This window comes from Podarcis melisellensis, assembly GCF_964234715.1.
Source record: "Podarcis melisellensis genome assembly, chromosome: 7".
NCBI lineage: Eukaryota > Metazoa > Chordata > Lepidosauria > Squamata > Lacertidae > Podarcis > Podarcis melisellensis.
In genome coordinates, this window is record NC_138539.1 from 40,588,991 (window position 1) to 40,606,517 (window position 17,527).

At 42.6% G+C, this 17,527-nt stretch overlaps 1 protein-coding gene and 1 long non-coding RNA gene across 5 annotated transcripts in view; one reads left to right on the forward strand and one right to left on the reverse strand.

Moving 5' to 3' along the window:
* LOC309373958 overlaps positions 1–17,527 on the forward strand; it is a 66,179-nt gene that overhangs the window by 22,865 nt on the left and 25,787 nt on the right. The gene's annotated exons all lie outside the window — the stretch shown is intronic.
* Positions 1–17,527, reverse strand: part of MAPRE2 (microtubule associated protein RP/EB family member 2) — an 85,113-nt gene that overhangs the window by 6,861 nt on the left and 60,725 nt on the right. For all 4 annotated transcript variants that reach the window (XM_081918568.1, XM_081918569.1, XM_081918567.1 and 1 more), the window contains 2 exons: positions 8,677–8,822; positions 8,064–8,277 (listed from right to left, as the gene is read on the reverse strand). In XM_081918568.1, coding sequence (XP_081774694.1) covers positions 8,064–8,277; positions 8,677–8,822 — 360 coding nt within the window. The remainder of the gene's footprint in view (positions 1–8,063; positions 8,278–8,676; positions 8,823–17,527) is intronic.

Consider the following 17,527-nt stretch of genomic DNA (forward strand, 5'->3'; position numbering starts at 1 on the left):
CTCTGAACTAAGCCATGGTTTGGGCTTAGCATGTTATCCAAATGGTTTGTCTTGCTCCAGGACAAACTATGAGCTGTAATCTAGGTTTCTTCTTGGGCTGACAGCTCATGGTTTGCCTAGAGCAAGAAAAACCATGGCTTAGTTCATGGCAGTGCAAAAGCAGAATGAGAACCAGGGGAGATCAGAAGTCATTATTTCACCTCAAGGAGCATTCATGCTTAGGCATTCATGCTAAGTCATGGTTTGGCTTAGTGTGAAGTGCAACATACAGGGTGAGCCCACTCTTCTGCCTTACATAATTACAGTCACAAGAGCCAGAATGCTTGAACTTTGCTTGCTATCTGTGGTCTGTACAGTCCATTGTAAGCACTATGTGGATTAAGCATGCCATTAACACAGTTTTAAATTGCATACCATATGCAATATTATGTCAAATGAAAGGACCAGATTTTCTCCTGAATCTTGATGATCTTTCTTTGGCTAAACTATTTTTGTTCTGTGTTATTGAATACCATGTTGGAGTCCTAAAACTACTATATAATTAATGTATTCCCAATTAGTACATTTTTTAAACCCTCCCCTCCATATATTCAGCACTTTTCCTTAGATGTTAATTAAGGAGTGTATAAATGTCACTTCAGGCTAAACACACACACACACACACACACACACACACACACACACTTGACTCCATTAAGAATGCCAAACTGCAAGGGAACTGTAGTAAGAAATGTGAAAAGTTCTAGTAAAATCTAATTAAGGAACCAAAGGAGGTGATAGCCATTAAAGCAACTGGCCTAAGGGTCAATATTTCAAGAAGCAAAATATAAAATATATCTAGGAATGTTTGCTCTTACTTAACTTATTTGAATACTAACAATGGGATAGAAATGGGATTCTTAAGTTTGTTAAAAATAAGTGAAAATGCTGAGGGAAGTCAGACTTATCCTCACATATCTAACTGCAGAATCGTAAGTATTCAGATGAAAACTATTGTTTTAAAATTACACTCCAATAAATATTAATAGATCTGCCTACACAAAAATAAACAAAGTTGCAACCAGGAATCCTGATCGCATGCAAACGCCCCACAACAACAAATAAATGCAAATGCTGGAATGAGACAAACTTAAACTACATTGCTTATAAACAAAGCTGGGATGAGTAGCAGAGCAACGGGCATCCCTACAATCAAAGAGTACATGAACAAGACATTCACACAAAATGGTCTATGCATAGACGCTCAGAGGAACCACCCATATTGGACTCATAATCCTTTGTTATGTTTTATATTTAGCTGGTCTTATGTGGTGGTACATTGGAGCTTTGTTGTTGCTTGGTTTGTGATGTCTTGCACTTTTGTGCTGTCTGACATAGTTGTTTTTGTGCTGATAGTCAATGCCAATCTCTCAATATATTTCCACCTTCAGATAAGAACATAATCCAATGTTTTTCTTATGAAAGGAATGCTAGACACCCACGATCGCTGCTAGCCTCCCATAGTTAGATAGATAGATACATTTGCAAATCAAAGTGGGGTCTGTTAAAGGCTCCAGCAATTAGATAGGTTGCTCTGGCAGGACTACTTAATAATATTCAGTCCCTTTCCTCTTTTCAGCCATCAAACACCTCTGGGCAATCCTTATATAAAACTTTAAGCCCCTCCCAAGAAAACAGCATAGAATTTGCATTGTTCACTATTTATATAACCATGAATTTACTGCTGTTTTAGTGCTGAATTAAGAATTCTTGGTGTAAACTTATACCTGAATTTCACAAAACCATAGTTTTTAATTTCCAATAGTTTTCATCTTGTACCTCTGCAAAGTTTATTGAAATTATCAGGGGGGAAACAGAAATAGTTTGACCTTATTGACAAGGGCACTAAGCTGATGCAAGACATGGGCTCTTTTAAAAAGCTTGATGTTTATATTTTCATCAGGATTGGTAGTGGAGCCCACGCTCTGCATGTGGAAGGTCTGGGTTCAATCCAGCTTAAAAATGAAGAGACAAAGAAATGATCAGGGGCTGGGAGCATCTTCCCTACAAGGAAATAGTTATGCATAGGGGACTTTTTATTTTTAGAAAAGGCATGACAGAGGTTTCTTCCTCTGCCATCATACTATACCCTCAGGGTCATCAAAAGAAAATGATCAGTGAGAGAATGAAGACAGACAAAAGGAAATAATTCCGCAACAGATGGAACTCACTGTCACAAGATACAGTAATGTCCACTAGCTCCCATCAGAGAGGATTAGACTCTTGGAAGGCAAAGCCATTACTGGAGTCTAGACAGGAAGCTGAGGATTCAGAGGCACTCTGTGACTCCATACCAGTGGCAAGAAACTGTGGGAGGGATCTATTGCCCCCAGGCCCTTCCTGAGCGCTTTCCAGAGGCATCTAGGTGGCCACTGTAGGAAACAGAATGCTGGACTAGACGGAGCTTTTGGTGTGATCCATCACTTATGTTCTTACAATGAAATAGTTTGAGCCATATAATTCCCTATGCAGTTCAAAGCAAACTGAGGGCATCCTTATTATTTTTGTGGCCAAAAACAGATTTATTTGTTTGAACCATTTATAAACAGCTTAACTACAGGCAGAGGGCCTTATCGGTAGTGACGCCCTCCCTGTGGAACACCCACCCTTCAGATGTCAAGGAAATAAATAACGATCTGACTTTTAGAAGACAGGCAGCCTGTATCAGGACGTTTTTAATGTTTGATGTTTTAGTATGTTTCGATATATGCTGTGGCTGGGGGATAATAGACGGGATATAATAATAATAATAATATACACTCATTTCTAAGTGGTGTACTGTTACATGTTGCATTTTTAATTATGGGTGCTCACATATATGCATCATGATTTTTTGTTATACAACTCCATACAGCCAGATCCTGTTTGTAGCTTTAATTCCTTTCTTTTGTATGTATGTGGTGGTAGAGGAACCTTTAGTAATGTTTTCTAGTGTATTAAATAATTTCTTGCTTTACCATTTTGTCTGAACTCACAATAGTACAGGCAATCCTAAGAGCAATAACATTATCCAGTAGCATCCGCAGGTCACCAACTCTGTAGTAAGTCAACTCTACTTTCCAAGTAAGAGGCAAGACAACATCAGGGTGGTCAAGAGATTAGTCCTAAGGAACTATTTATGCTACAATTTCCAAGCTGCATTATCCCTGACCTGCAATGACTTGCTAGAACAGTTGCCCTCTTAAGGCACAAGAGATTTTCTGCCATTCTTCATTCATTTAAGTGGGTGAAGTTTGTATTTCTCATGTTTAGTCTCACAGTTCTATTTTAACAAACACAACATACTTCATATATTAAATAACTTGCTTTTTAAAATGCATTCTATTTCCAGAAAAAAAAGGGAAGAAACAGATGTTAGACTCTATGGGGCACCAAAAGTTTCATATTAAAATACTGATAATAATTCCATCTTGTTATAGTGTTGCTGGGGGAGGGGTTTACTTTTAAACCAGTCTGTGGAAAACTGGGAAGCTAAAGTGAAGTTTGTTAAATACAGATACAGTAATGCTTTTCAAAGTAAAGTTTGAGGGTCCCCCCCTTATTTTGCCATAACATATTTCTGCCTCGATTACAAGTGGCCCATGTGTGTTTCAAACACACCTTATCTCTTTAAAATAAATGGCAGTAGTAAGAATAAAAAGACTGAGATTTGGGTAAAAGCATGCTCTGAAATGCATCTTTTATTACTGAGCCATACTACTTTACAAATTTCCTATCAGAAGCAACTATGAGATTAATATTTGTACATCATGATTGGTTTTAACACCTCACTACTTGTGCTGATAACAATATTAAAGAACTGGAACACCCTCAGGTTTGTTTTTCAAAGTATGTATAGTTTGTCACATGCAACCCTGGTGTTACCCTTGATTAAAATGGGCACTCTTTATTCCTTACTCAAGTGGGATTTGCCTTTACTAACACCGCTATCATGCTGAGAGAAAGGTCACAGCCAAATCAGCTTATATTGTGTGTGCATTGTGCATATATGCAAGAGAATTATCAGACGTCCCCGGGGATGTAAATATTCCCAACCAGTACCGCTTGGAAGATAATCATGCAACACTTCAACTCATAATTATTAAAGCAGAACACATATTATAACTCCCAGTCCAGAAAGCCATAGAATACAAGCTAACTTTAAAAAAACCAAAAGCTTAGATCAAATCGTTTGAGGAGGAGGAGCTGCTGCTGTTGCTGCAGCCACCAGGCCCTAGTTAAGAGCAGTATTCCACAAAGGCTCTCCGGGACAAAACTGTCTTGGAAAAGAAAGCATCAAAGGGGGCAGGCCAGGATGGGCCTGTGTGGTGGAGGTGGCTCACCCTCCCAACATATGGGGGGAACGACGACACACCAACCAGAGCACCTGATCGGCTTTGTTGGTGCACTTGCGCAGCACCAACCTCACCACTGTTCTGCCCTGCCCTATCCAGGTAAGATGCAGCAACACCCTCTCAGGAAGAAGGCTCCACCCCACTGAATTGGACTGCTATTTAGCCAGACACACCTCTCTCGGAGGCTGCTAAATAACAACTAAATAATGGCAAGGATGGTATTTTTCTGCCTCTTCAAGTGACTGCAGCACAATAACGACCGCCTGGTGGTGTTCTAGTACCCACTCAATTACATGGTTACCAAATGATTAGTCATAACTTCTAATTCAGGGGTAGGCAACCTAAGGCCTGGGGGAGGGGCCCGGATGTGGCCCAATTGCCTTCTCAATCCGGCGCATGGATGGTCCAGGAATCAGTGTGTTTTTACATGAGTAGAATGTGTCCTTTTATTTAAAATGCATCTCTGGGTTATTGGTGGGGCATAGGAATTCGTTCATTTTTTTCCCCTTTCAGAATATAGTCTGGCTCCCCAAAAGGTCTGAGGGACAGTGGACCAGCCCCCTGCTGAAAAAATTTGCTGACCCCTGTTCTAATTAGTTTAACTACTGTAGTGGGAAAGCAATGGAGTACTGCAAGAACTTGCATGCCACACTAGTGGTCTCCCTCGCCGCAAGCTGCCCCCTTCCTTAAGCCAACACACCCCTCACCTCAGCAAGCCAACGCTTGCAGCTAGAACAGAAAGGAAGGACAGGGTCAGCTATGATGTGCTGGAGGCCAAAGGGTCAGTTTAGACACACTGTTTTGCTACACAAAAGCAGGAACAGTTTGAGACTGCTTGGTAGCAGAGATATTCTTTAGCAGTTGCTCAAAGCAGAAGGGGAACCAAGAGAAAGAGAAAGACTGGGAAGCTGTGGAGGTTCAAAGACAGTCCCTCTCTTGGGGAGAGAAAGAGCAGAGGACAAGGGGGAGTAGTTCCCTTTCCCTTCCCCAGTCAAAAAAGGAGGCTTTATTTGCTATTGCTTGTCCTTGCATGCCCTCTAGTGGTTACTAACAGGAGTGCAATGACCCAAAGGCTTATTAATGCTAAGAAGGCTTTTTTAAAAATTATTACGCAGCCCTTGCCTGGCCCCTCTCTCAGAAGACCTGGGGAACCCCTTTTGTTTTTCCTCTTTGTGTTATTAAAAGCTTAAGTGCCCAATGAAAGCCATCCCTGCTGGGAGCTGGGAGTCCAGCATAGCACCACTCTCATAAGAATGTGCAAGCTTCTGTTTCCACACTCTTGCTCTTTCCATGACCAGAGCTTGCATAAAGCCTTCTGTGCAATGAAGTATGGAGGCAGACATTTTCCCCATCTCCCTCACACTAGAACATCCAGTGCCCCAGAAAAGCCGCTCCCAATGGTGGGGGGGGGGAATCTTTTGAACAATGTGGAATATGACATGGGGGAGAATAATGGGAAGGGAAAAGCTGGTGCAAATTGCAGAGGCACCCTCTATCACTCCAATGCATTTACATCGTCTTGTGATGCGGAGCGAGTGCCTTAATAACGTTCCAGTTTCAAGACTGTCTAGAATATGTACATTATAGGTGGTTATCACTCCTATTTATTTCTATTCAGAATACAAAAACCCTTCTACAATCAGACCCAATTAAAGGTCTGAAAAGCAAGAGAGCCAGCCAATCTTTTTAAAAATTATGCAGACAATATTCAGATGAATGTCTCCACAAAGGAAGATCTATATGCTGCACAACAGGTGACTGAACTCTCCAGAAAAGTTTAGTGATCATTACAGCATAAATGAGGAATGCTTCACCACCACCCCGTCAGGGACTGCATGCCAGTGGTGGACAGGAGCCCAAGACAGTGGTTGGCAGCAAAGCCGTCTTTCCTATTGGGCTTACTGGCACATTGGGCCAGGGCGCTGGCCTCTCAGGGGCGCCCCAGCGAGTGTGGGAGCTGTGCAGCTTTGCCGGCAGCCTCCCTTTTCCCTACATGCACTCAAGCTGAGCCCTGTCAACCATATGGCTGGCAGGCGTGCAGCTTCCTTCCCAAGCCTCCACGGGAGGAGAGCAATCCCCGCAGAGGCTTGGGGAAAGGTTGACAACTCTGGGAAACGGGGGGCGGTGGCACTGAAGGGATCTTTGAACCACGGTGCTGGATATGCTTAAGATGGCCCTGGTTCGTAGGACTACCCCTTTTATCCCCCCTAATTTCTGCCACCCTCTTTCATCTCTGTCTCCCCTTCTCTTTCTCTGTCTCTCCCCCTTCCCAATCTTCTTACCTAGTAGGCTGCTGGGGGGAAGGAGAGGTTGCTCCTGCTAAAGATCTGAACTGCTCACTAGTGGAAGACTTCCCTCCTTTGTTATTCCATCACTTCATCTATTCTGGTTTTTCTATTCCCCCTCACCAGCATGAAATGAGCCCTTTGGCAGTCCATTCCTGGTTTCAGAAAGGTAAACAGGTACCCTAACAATTCATTAGAGGGATACCTCAAGACATGCCCGTTCGCCTTTCAGCGGGTATTGATATATGTGGCTCAGTAACTTTAATCATAACCAAACCAAAACAACTTTCTGCCTGTGGTTCCTGAGTGACACATTTGACCTGTATAAAAGTAATGCTTTGGACTCACAAAATTTTCTGTTTTACCCATTGTTGCCATTGTATCACCAATACAAATAAAATAAGAGACAAAAAAATAACCACTAAATGGAATCCCCACATCCCAATGAGCAATCATCTATCTACCTACCTACCTACCTACCTACAGTATATCATCTAAACATATTTTAAATAAACATATATTGATATATTTTCTATTACTGAGCCAGCACTTAGGATGTGGAAGCTTTCCAATCACCATAAAACTAGATTATGCTAGCAGTTTCCTGTAAGGATAAACGTGAATAAGAAATAAGAGGAGCCACTTGTCCTATTTCTTAACACCTCCTATGCCTATCAGCAGGAACACTAGCTAGGAATTTGCTCTCCTTTAAGTACAAAAGGACTCCAAGGGATTTATTACCTACGATTTAGGAACGGAAAAAGAAAGGCCAAAAGATTTATATCATTTAAAGCATATTAGCATTTAAAATCCTTCACTTGGGAGCTTCATTGCAGATATTCTGTCCTTTTTACAAAATAAATCGCACACAATTAATGAGAAAATAAAATAGGCACACTACCATAGTGCTAACTGATCAGCACAGTGCTTTCTACCAATGGAAATAGGGGTGTGTGTGTTTTTTTTTAAAGAAACATTTCAGATTAAAGGTGTGTGTGGTGGGAGATAAGGGCTCATAATTGGATGCCAACAATATCATATGGATACTGCACAGGTGTGTGGTTTAGGGGCATGTCTAGGCAAGAGAAAAGCTAAAAATGAAGTATCCCAAAGAGCAGCACTACGAGGCTGGGTTTACTATGCTCACCTAAAATAAAATACTATCAGTCCCTTTATACACCATCATAACTGGAATTTCATATATCATATGGGGGCATCATACCCCCCCTTCAGTTTCAAAATATTTATGACACAGTGCCCATGGGTGATGTGAAGTACAAAGGAGTCCCCTCTTTACAACTCAAGCTACCCCTCTAATTATACTCTGTATTAAAACAATTGTATGAATGTACCATTAACAAAATCCACTTGCAGAAAAACCAGAAGTTTACAACAATGGTAATACCTGCTGTAGGAGAGTTTGCATGATGAGATTTTTTTGGCAAATTAAAGATCTGTTCACCAGGATCAGGCGGTGGAATAGCATCTTGGCCTTGTCGGGCCTCCACTGGATCATATTCTTTCCCATCATAGTTAGCATCAAAGAATTTCTTAAACCACTGTATGAAATCCAAGTTGTCTTGGAAGCGCCCCTTCACTAATTTCTCCACTGGAATAACCTGCACAAAACAAAGCAAGACACACCAGTGATTTAAAGTTATAACTGAGGCGTTTCAGTGCCAATTCATTTAAGAATTTTAAAACCATACATTGTCTAACAAAACAATATCCAGTGTCATATATCTTATTCTGTTTTACTGAGTTAGACGGCAGCCTCATCTTAAGACATCCTCAGAGTAATATTACTTTAATGCTTCTACTTCTGCTGCTACTACTACTTCTTCTTTTGAGATTTGCTAGACAGAGAGAGCATATGTTTTGAAGGGCTGGATAAAAATTGTTCGAATAAATCAATGAAATAAAAATTGAGAAATATAGTGAGCCAGAAAACACATCTCTGAAATATATGACTATAAGTTATCCTATCAAAACTCTGCCATAACATGTTCTATAGTTACCTTATCCACATTCATTCGTTTAAATGATGCTTGTAGAAGTTTGAAGTTATGAATATATTCATGTTCCAGCTTTGCTTGAAATTTAACTTTCTTCAAGCTAATACAGCCCGGGAACAACATATCCATGAACTGGCAGTAAGCTGCACCTGAAACAAGAACAAGAAAACACAGCATATTAATCACAATGCAAGTCACTGAAATGGTAAACATTTGTTCACAGAAGACAAAGTACAATCTGCTGCTGCAATATTGTGCATGCATAAAATCCGTATCTCATCTTGGTACTGAATACATGCAAAATGCAGAGTTATTTTTATACACTGGGCAAATCTTTTAAGACGGTTTTCTAGTTAAATCAGCATCATTAACAGATAAGGGCAAACTGAATGGGGAACCACATGTTGAGATTCCTTCACTACAGGGGGCTGGACTAGATGACCCTGGGTGGTCCCTTCCAACTCTACGTTCTTTGACACATCCATTGGATTTAGGTTCCATTGATTTTGTATGACACGCTCTTCTAAATCATGCATAAAATAGAGACACAGGACTCTGCAATGAGCCAATAGGATGCTAGATTGTATGCCTCTGAGTCTTAGTTGTTGGGGCTCATGAGGGAGAGGGTGCTATTGCACTCATCCTGCTTGTGTGCTTCCCATAAGCATCTGGTCAGCCCCTGTGAGAATAGACTGCTGGACTAGATGAGACTTTAGAAGAGCACTGCTTCATCAGACTAATGCTCTTAGGTTGTGTTTTGTTTACAGCAGGGGTGGGAAGAGGATCTAGCAGGCAGGCAGAGCCTGAGCTCCCCCCATGAGCCATTGTGACAGGGGGGCGGGGCAGCTGATCCCAGTGGTTCTTGGCAGCCAGCCCTGCTTGCCAAGGCACAATTGGGACTGCACTTCAAGCTTCCTGGTGGTTCCTCTGCAGTCACATTTTGACCTGCCCCATCCTATGATATCAGGTGTAGGGCAGGTGACTTGGGGAAAAAGTATCCAAGACCCCCTACTAGGTCTAATTTGGCCCAAAGGCCACAGTTTCCCCGTGCCTGGTTTACAGGATAGCATGAGTAGCAACAAGTGTAAATTTGATCGCAGTTCACAAATTCTAGTCCATGGCCATCAATTCCAAGAAGCCACTTCCATTGTTAGGAAACCAGGACAAGGAATACTGAGCATATGGCAAGGATGAAAAGGAGCTGGGAGGCAAAGACACCAAATTGGAGAAGGGTCTCCATTAAAGAGGCAGAAAGGTTCTGCTAGGTTTCTGTTTTTGAGTTCTCAAAATGATGGCCTGCTGTGGGGAGAACGTGCTGGACCATCAAGGGTCAATTTTTTCCAGCTGTCCCACCTCAACCCATTGGCTAGAGATCCTTATAAGAAGGAGCTGTTCCCTAAGGATTTATTCCTGCTCCCTCTCAACATCTTTTTCTTTGGGGTGGGGGCTACCCTTTGCCTTTCGTCAGGAATATGAATGTATTCGGCTTTTAGCTGTTGTTTCTTAACTATAACATTTTGCTGCATTAAATTTGTTTGTAAGTTGCTGTGGGTTGTTTTTTTTACTTGAATTTTGTATTTATGTGTTACCCTTTGCGAACTGCCTTGGGGGCCTTTTATGGCCAAAAGATATAGAAATAAACAGAAACAACAGAAACAAGCAATAATGATGGTGGCAGATGCTTTCAGCTTGCATACATATAGATGAGGATCAGAGTTCTCATTCAGACTTCCTCAGACTGGTGCAAGTCCTACCAGTCAGCATTAAAATCCTGTACACCATTACATGAAAAAACAAAAAAATTCCTTCCAGTAGCACCTTAAAGACCAACTAAGTTAGTTCTTGGTATGAGCTTTCGTGTGCATGCACACTTCTTCAGATACACAAGAAGTGTGCATGCACACGAAAGCTCATACCAAGAACTAACTTAGTTGGTCTTTAAGGTGCTACTGGAAGGATTTTTTTTGTTTTGACTATGGCAGACCAACACGGCTACCTATCTGTAACCATTACATGAAGTTCCACTGAGATGAGTGGAGCTTTTGCTAAGTATATATACAAATTTTTTTTTGTCTTAATTCACTGCTTACGGGTATTTACAACACAAAATGTGTGTGCATGGCTATTGGAACAACTTGTACATTTGTTTGCACCTGCCAAGTTTAATATATACAACTGCGGCACAGACTACTTGCCCATTATCAGCACTATTCAATTAGTGTTCACAGGCCATCATTCCTTGCCCCTTAATATTCAGCTAGCTTTGTTTCTCCCTCTCCCTGGCATCTGTTTTGTCCTTCCTATTCAGGAACCCAATTTCATGATAATCTTCAATACAAATACTGAAGATGGGGAGAAGAGAGAAAGGAGAACTGCAGGCGGGTGACTTATTAACACACACACACACACACACACACACTTCCCAATTCAAAGTATAATATTTCTTTAAAGCAGATGTCTGCCTACAGAACCTTTCCGGTTAGTTTACACAAAATGTAGAACACTCCTCAAACCTGATTTGGAAGTTGAACGTGTCATCACATGAAACGGTGAAAAGGAACAACATGTTAAGAGAATACTAATCCACGTTGTGGGATTTGGAAGATATGCCCTCAAGAGGCATGTAGCAATAACCCTAGCTAGTATTAAAAGCCATAAGCAAGAGAATCAGCAGAAGAATAACATAATTAGAAGATAACTGCTTTGAAAACTAACCTTTTATGAACCACAAAAATGAGCCCATACCAGGAACTGCACAAACTAAATGTTTGCTTCAGGCACACCCTCCTCAATATGCTATTTTTGTTGGGAGAGGTAAGTAACAATGACTGTGTTCTCACATATAATACTAACATGTTTTGTGCTGTCTTGTTTAGGCTCATGTATATCACACTGACTCCTGCCAACCTAGCAGTTCGAAAGCACATCAAAGTGCAAGTAGATAAATAGGTACCGCTCCAGCGGGAAGGTAAACGGCGTTTCCATGCACTGCTCTGGTTCAGCAGAAGTGACTTAGTCATGCTGGCCACCTGACCTGGAAGCTATACGCCGGGTCCCTTGGCCGATAAAGCAAGATGAGCGCCGCAACCCCAGAGTCGGCCACGACTGGACCTAAGGGTCAGGGGTCCCTTTACCCTTTACCTTTATGTCACACTCAACACTCCTTCTCCCACATGGCCAGAAGGACCTGGACATCTGCTGCATTTAGTTTCACTTTCCATGCATCTTAGTTTGTCCTCACTTACAAACCAGAGATACGTAATCAAATTATGGTTGAACAAACCAGCTTCATAACCCATGGGTTGAAGCTGACTTGGTTTGAAGTTGACTTGTTTTCAAATCAGCCAGAATTTGTTTTAAACCATGATCTCTGGTTCATAATAAAGCCAGAGCAGGATTCAGGGAGATTGAAACTAAATGCTTCAGAAGTTGTTCAGTAAATGTTTTAAAAGCTTTAATGGATTTGTTGTTGTTGTTTTGGGCAGTGGATGTTATTTGTTCTTAAGGTACTTGATTTAGGATTTATGGCATAAGGGTGGATTAAATCTCTAGCTGAGAGAGCACAGGGCTCAATGCTGGAAGTCATTTCCACAAATGGAAGCTATTACCCTTATCACTATTGTGGAGACCGGAGACTGGGAACATCTGACCCTCCAGATGCTGTTAGACGCTAACTCCCATCGGCCCCAGCTGGATGGGCAATGGCCAGGGTTCATGAGAGCTGGAGGCAAGCAGCAGCTGGAAGACTAGAGGTACCACACCCATGGTGCAGAGAACAGCTGACCTTTCAGAGTAGGAAAACCACAGAACTCTGCACATGATTAAAAGGTACTCTTTCCTTTGATAGTACTGGACAATTACTGGTGTGGAGAAGGAAGCAACTATTTAAAAAATGTTCCAAAAGTCATCAGTTGTCACTGCAAAGGACCCTAACCAGAGCTGTCAGCATTAAATATACTTTTGGGGGGGCATCTTTCTGAAAGTGGTCCAGTATTTCCTATGATAGCATAATGTGCTTTAGTTCCTCTGGGGTATTGATTTAGTCATCAATGTTTTCAATATTTGCAGGCTGGGTTACAGATTGTATTTGCAAACGTGGCTGTGTTGGCTACATGCATGAGTGGTAACTTCTTTTTGACCCAATTAGAATGCAGAAATTCTATACTGCTTCTAGAACTGAACAGAAGGCAACAGACAGCAGATTATACCACTGCTAGTCATTACACAGATCTGGCAAACTAACCCTTCTTTTTTGTTAACTTCCATTACATGTTTGTTTATATGTCACGGCCTATCAAGCGTCATCACAAAAAGACTCCTTAACTAATTCAGCATAGCAGGCCAAATATTGCTATTTTTGAAGTTTTAGGTTTTTTTTCTTTTTTAAAAAAATGGAAAGAAACAAAGGAACATAACTGCAGTTTGACCAACTTCACAGTATATACTGTCACTAATACGTACAGCCTTCAGAAGCTGATAAAAGAAGCTTGGTTTAACAATCAATCTCTGTTCACAGGAAATTCTTGGAATTGTAGCTCTGGAAGGGTAATAGGGGGCTCATAACAATTCTCTGAACCTTTATGAAACTACAGCTCCCAAGATTCTTTGGGAGAAGCCATTACTGTTTAAAGTATTATCATACTGCTTTAAATGTATGGTGTGAATATGGCCTAGGTGTCCAACAAATCTATAGAAACTATCAGACACAGAAGACGGATATAAAGTTGGGTGATATATTTATGTCTCCTTCTACACAAGTGCCATAAGAACCCTGAATCTTATAGTCAGGCACAGAATTCAGCTTTTATCCCAAAAGACACAGCTTTCTTTAAAAAGACAAATGAACAAACCTGGTGATAATCAGAAAGGGCAGAAGGGTTGCTGAGAACGATTAAGCTGGAAGCAAAGCTCCAGTTCCCTTTATAACACTTTATTATGACTGGTAAGAGTGGAATAAATAGAAAAAACAGAACAGAATCAGCATGCTGAATTATGTTAAGGGTGTGCAAATTTGCTTAACATGTACCATCTAAACAGGATGAGGAATTCAGCTTTGATTGGCACAGAATTTGTGTTACCCAAACACATGATATATACTGTCTAGATTCGATTAAACTTTCTGTTAAGCTGCTAAGAGTTCTATCTGTCTGATGCTATTCTGATTCACTAATTTGTAGATGGAAACTGCTGTATGTATGTGGCTGGTTGCAATGGGAGAGGTGTGTGCAAGAAGACTAACTCTCCTGGGCCTTGACACATCATTCCTTACATCTCTCTTCAGCACCACTCCCATGGCCCAGAAAATTCTTAGTGTCACATGGCTTCTTCTCCCTGTTAGATTCAGCTCAGGTATGGTGAGGGAGTTCTTCCCCTACGCCCAATCCAGTAAGACATCATGGCCTTATTAGCTTAGGAGTCATGTTTGTTGCACCTTTGCAACAAAGCCAAAACCTGGCAGCTGCTGTTGCTATGACCTCTGAGTGTCTCTCATGTTCATCTTTGTGGGTATGTGGGTGTGTCACACAACCAGAAGAGATCCCAGACAACTGGCTTTTGAGCACGAATTATTTTTTTACCAAGAATACATGCGCGCGCGTACACACACACAGAGTTTCCAAAGAAGAACATGGTATAGTTGGTAAGCTGGGGACAGCACACCCAGTACTCCTACTGTCAGGGACTAGGCAGAGGAGTAATAGTGGAGACTGCCTTCCCATTCTGACCCTTCCAGGGAGGAGGAGGAAGAAGACAGTATAGATTTACAACAAGGGTTTGAAGGAGATGATAGCTCAGAGGCAGATGAAGGGAAAAGTTGGGAAATCATGGGAGAGCCAAAATACACCCAGCTGACATGTTGTCATTAGAAAGCATTCCAGACCCTCCATCTCCCAGAACCCGGCAAGCCTTAAAAATAGGAGAGCACAGAACTCAAAGACAGAAGGCGTGTAGCAGCACCCGTAGAGGAGATGATTATGATGATGATGACGAATGAGGAAGTGGGAGAGAGGGGGGTGGAGGTTCACTCAGGACACCACCATTATCCAAGAGGCTGGGTTCTACAGCCTCTCTCTGTAAAGTTTGAAATAAAAAAGGACTGTAAGAATCTTTTCCTTGTCTTTATACTTTCCTGAGCAACCAGCCAGCAGCCACTGACAGCATTCTGACACCTACACCTCCTGCACTGCTGAACAGGTAAGTGCAGTCACAGCTCAAAACGGTGATCATCAGTGTGGGCAGGGGCGATATCTAAGCACTCCTTCCTTCTGTTCTCTATGTACCGTATTTTTCGCACCATAGGGCGCACCGGACCATAGGGCGCACCCATTTTTGGGGGGGGAAATAAAGGGAAAAAAATTATTTCCCCCCCCCCAGGCACGGGGCTGGGGCGGGGGAAGCTCGAGCTTCCCCCGACCCCAGCCCGCAAACAGGCAGCTCTCTGCAAGCCGTGGGAGCACTCCCGCTGCTTGTGGAGAGGTCCGCGAAGCCTGGGCGCGCTGAGCTCAGCGCGCGCAGGCTTCGGCATGCTGGCAACTCCCCGCAAGGAGCCGGAGCGCTCCGGCTCCTTGCGGAGAGGTCCGCGAAGCCTGGGCGCGCTGAGCTCAGCGCGCGCAGGCTTCGGCATGCTGGCAACTCCCCGCAAGGAGCCGGAGCGCTCCGGCTCCTTGCGGAGAGGTCCGCGAAGCCTGGGCGCGCTGAGCTCAGCGCGCGCAGGCTTCGGCATGCTGGCAACTCCCCGCAAGGAGCCGGAGCGCTCCGGCTCCTTGCGGAGAGGTCCGCGAAGCCTGGGCGCGCTGAGCTCAGCGCGCGCAGGCTTCGGCATGCTGGCAACTCCCCGCAAGGAGCCGGAGCGCTCCGGCTCCTTGCGGAGAGGTCCGCGAAGCCTGGAGAGCGTGAGGGGTCGGTGCGCACCGACCCCTCTCACTCTCCAGGCTTCAGCGAAAGCCTGCATTCGCACCATAGGACGCACACACATTTCCCCTTCATTTTTTGAGGGGAAAAAGTGCGTCCTATGGTGCGAAAAATACGGTAATCAGTGAAGTCAGAACTGACATAGTTTGCCAGCTGACTGATGGGTGGAGACAGGAATATCCTTGTGGATTAAGTGAGTACATAACTATGTGTGAACACTTTTGGATGGAGGCCCATATCACCATATAAAAGATGTGCTTAGCTGAATACACAACTTGCAAATACTTTCTTGTTGAAATAAAAGTTACTGCCTTCACTTTAATGCATCCCACTCCTTCACATGTATGACCACTTGCATACAGAAAGCTATTTCCCAAAAGAACTATAATATAAAAGGGTCTGGACATCAGAATCTTAGGAGTCTACTAGGTAGCAGCTGAGCAACAAGCTCTCTACAAATTCACAGATGGGACCCACACAGCAGCATCTTGCAATAAAGAATGCATGATGTTACGTTTTGGCAAGAACAGAAATAGCTGCAGAGCAAAAGCAGATTTGTTTCACAGTGACAACATTCCAAACTTGTGAAAGAAACTTGTTAACATTCTTACTTATGAAAGCTTTTTAGATACTTAGTTGGACAATGAGTTTCGAGAAAGAGCACTGTATGTTGTTTACAAGTTGGTGTAATAGGTTTTCCCACCCCACCCCCCAACTCAACTCACACATATGAAAACAAGTTTCACCTAGTTCAGAGGCTGCACACAGCTAAAATACTGTATCAAATATACATACATATGGGAAATCTTGGGCTCTCCAGATGTCGCCAAACTACAACTCCCATCATCCCTGGCCAATGGCCATGCCAAGTCAAGTCAGGTCAAGTCATTTTATTATGGCCAATGACCAGTATCAAGATAAAAATACCAATTACAAAATTTAAAAGCTCAAAGCGGTTAGGATGTCTTATTACTTCAACTAATTGGGAAATGTATTTTTAAAACTTATATTCAAACTTATACTAATTCTGGAAAAGAAGATCCTGGTCATCTTAAGGACCATCTCCCAATATGGCAGCCTGTATCTGTGTCTGAAATTAATAGTCTTGTAGCCCAACTAAAATCAGGGAATGCCCCAGATCAGAATTTAATCCCACCACAAGTTATTAAAAACAATTTGGGCTTCTGGGCTGCTATTCTGGCCTCTATCTTTATTTGCATCAGTCGATATGGACAAGCTCCCTTCGACTGAAGGTTGGCAGTCATAGTTCCCATTTTCAAAACAAGGTCAAAGAACGATCTGGCAAACTACAGATTGACTAGTCTACTTAATACCATTAGCAAGTTCTATGCAAGACACATAGGAAACTCTTGGATTGGCTGGAGCAAGAGAACATTCTAGCAGACAAAAAAGCTGGTTTTAGGAAAAGGTGATCTATTATCGATCAGTGTTTCATATTACATCATTTGATTAGAAAATATTCCTCTAGTGCAGCGGTTCTCAACCTGTGGGTCCCCAGATGTTGTTGGACTACAACTCCCATCATCTCTGATCTCTGGCCTTGCTAGCTAGGGGTGATGGGAGTTGTAGTTCAACAACATCTGGGGACCCACAGGTTGAGAAAGGCTGCTCTAGTGATACAACCTCTCTATATGCTGCCTTTATGGACTTTAGAGCAGCCTTTGACTCTATATCCTGACCCATCTTGTGGGAAAAACTGGATACATCTTTGATCAACAGACAGTTACCCTATCTAATATGAACGTTACATAAAGGGACTTCTCTTAAAGTAAGATATACCGTACTCCCCAGGGGTCATCTTACTAGAGCAATTAAAATTGAGAAGGGAATTAAGCCAGGCTGCATACTGGCATTGGTCATTCTTTCTGGGGCTGATGGAGTCACAGTTCAACAACATCTGGAAGGCCAAAGGTTCCCCAGACCT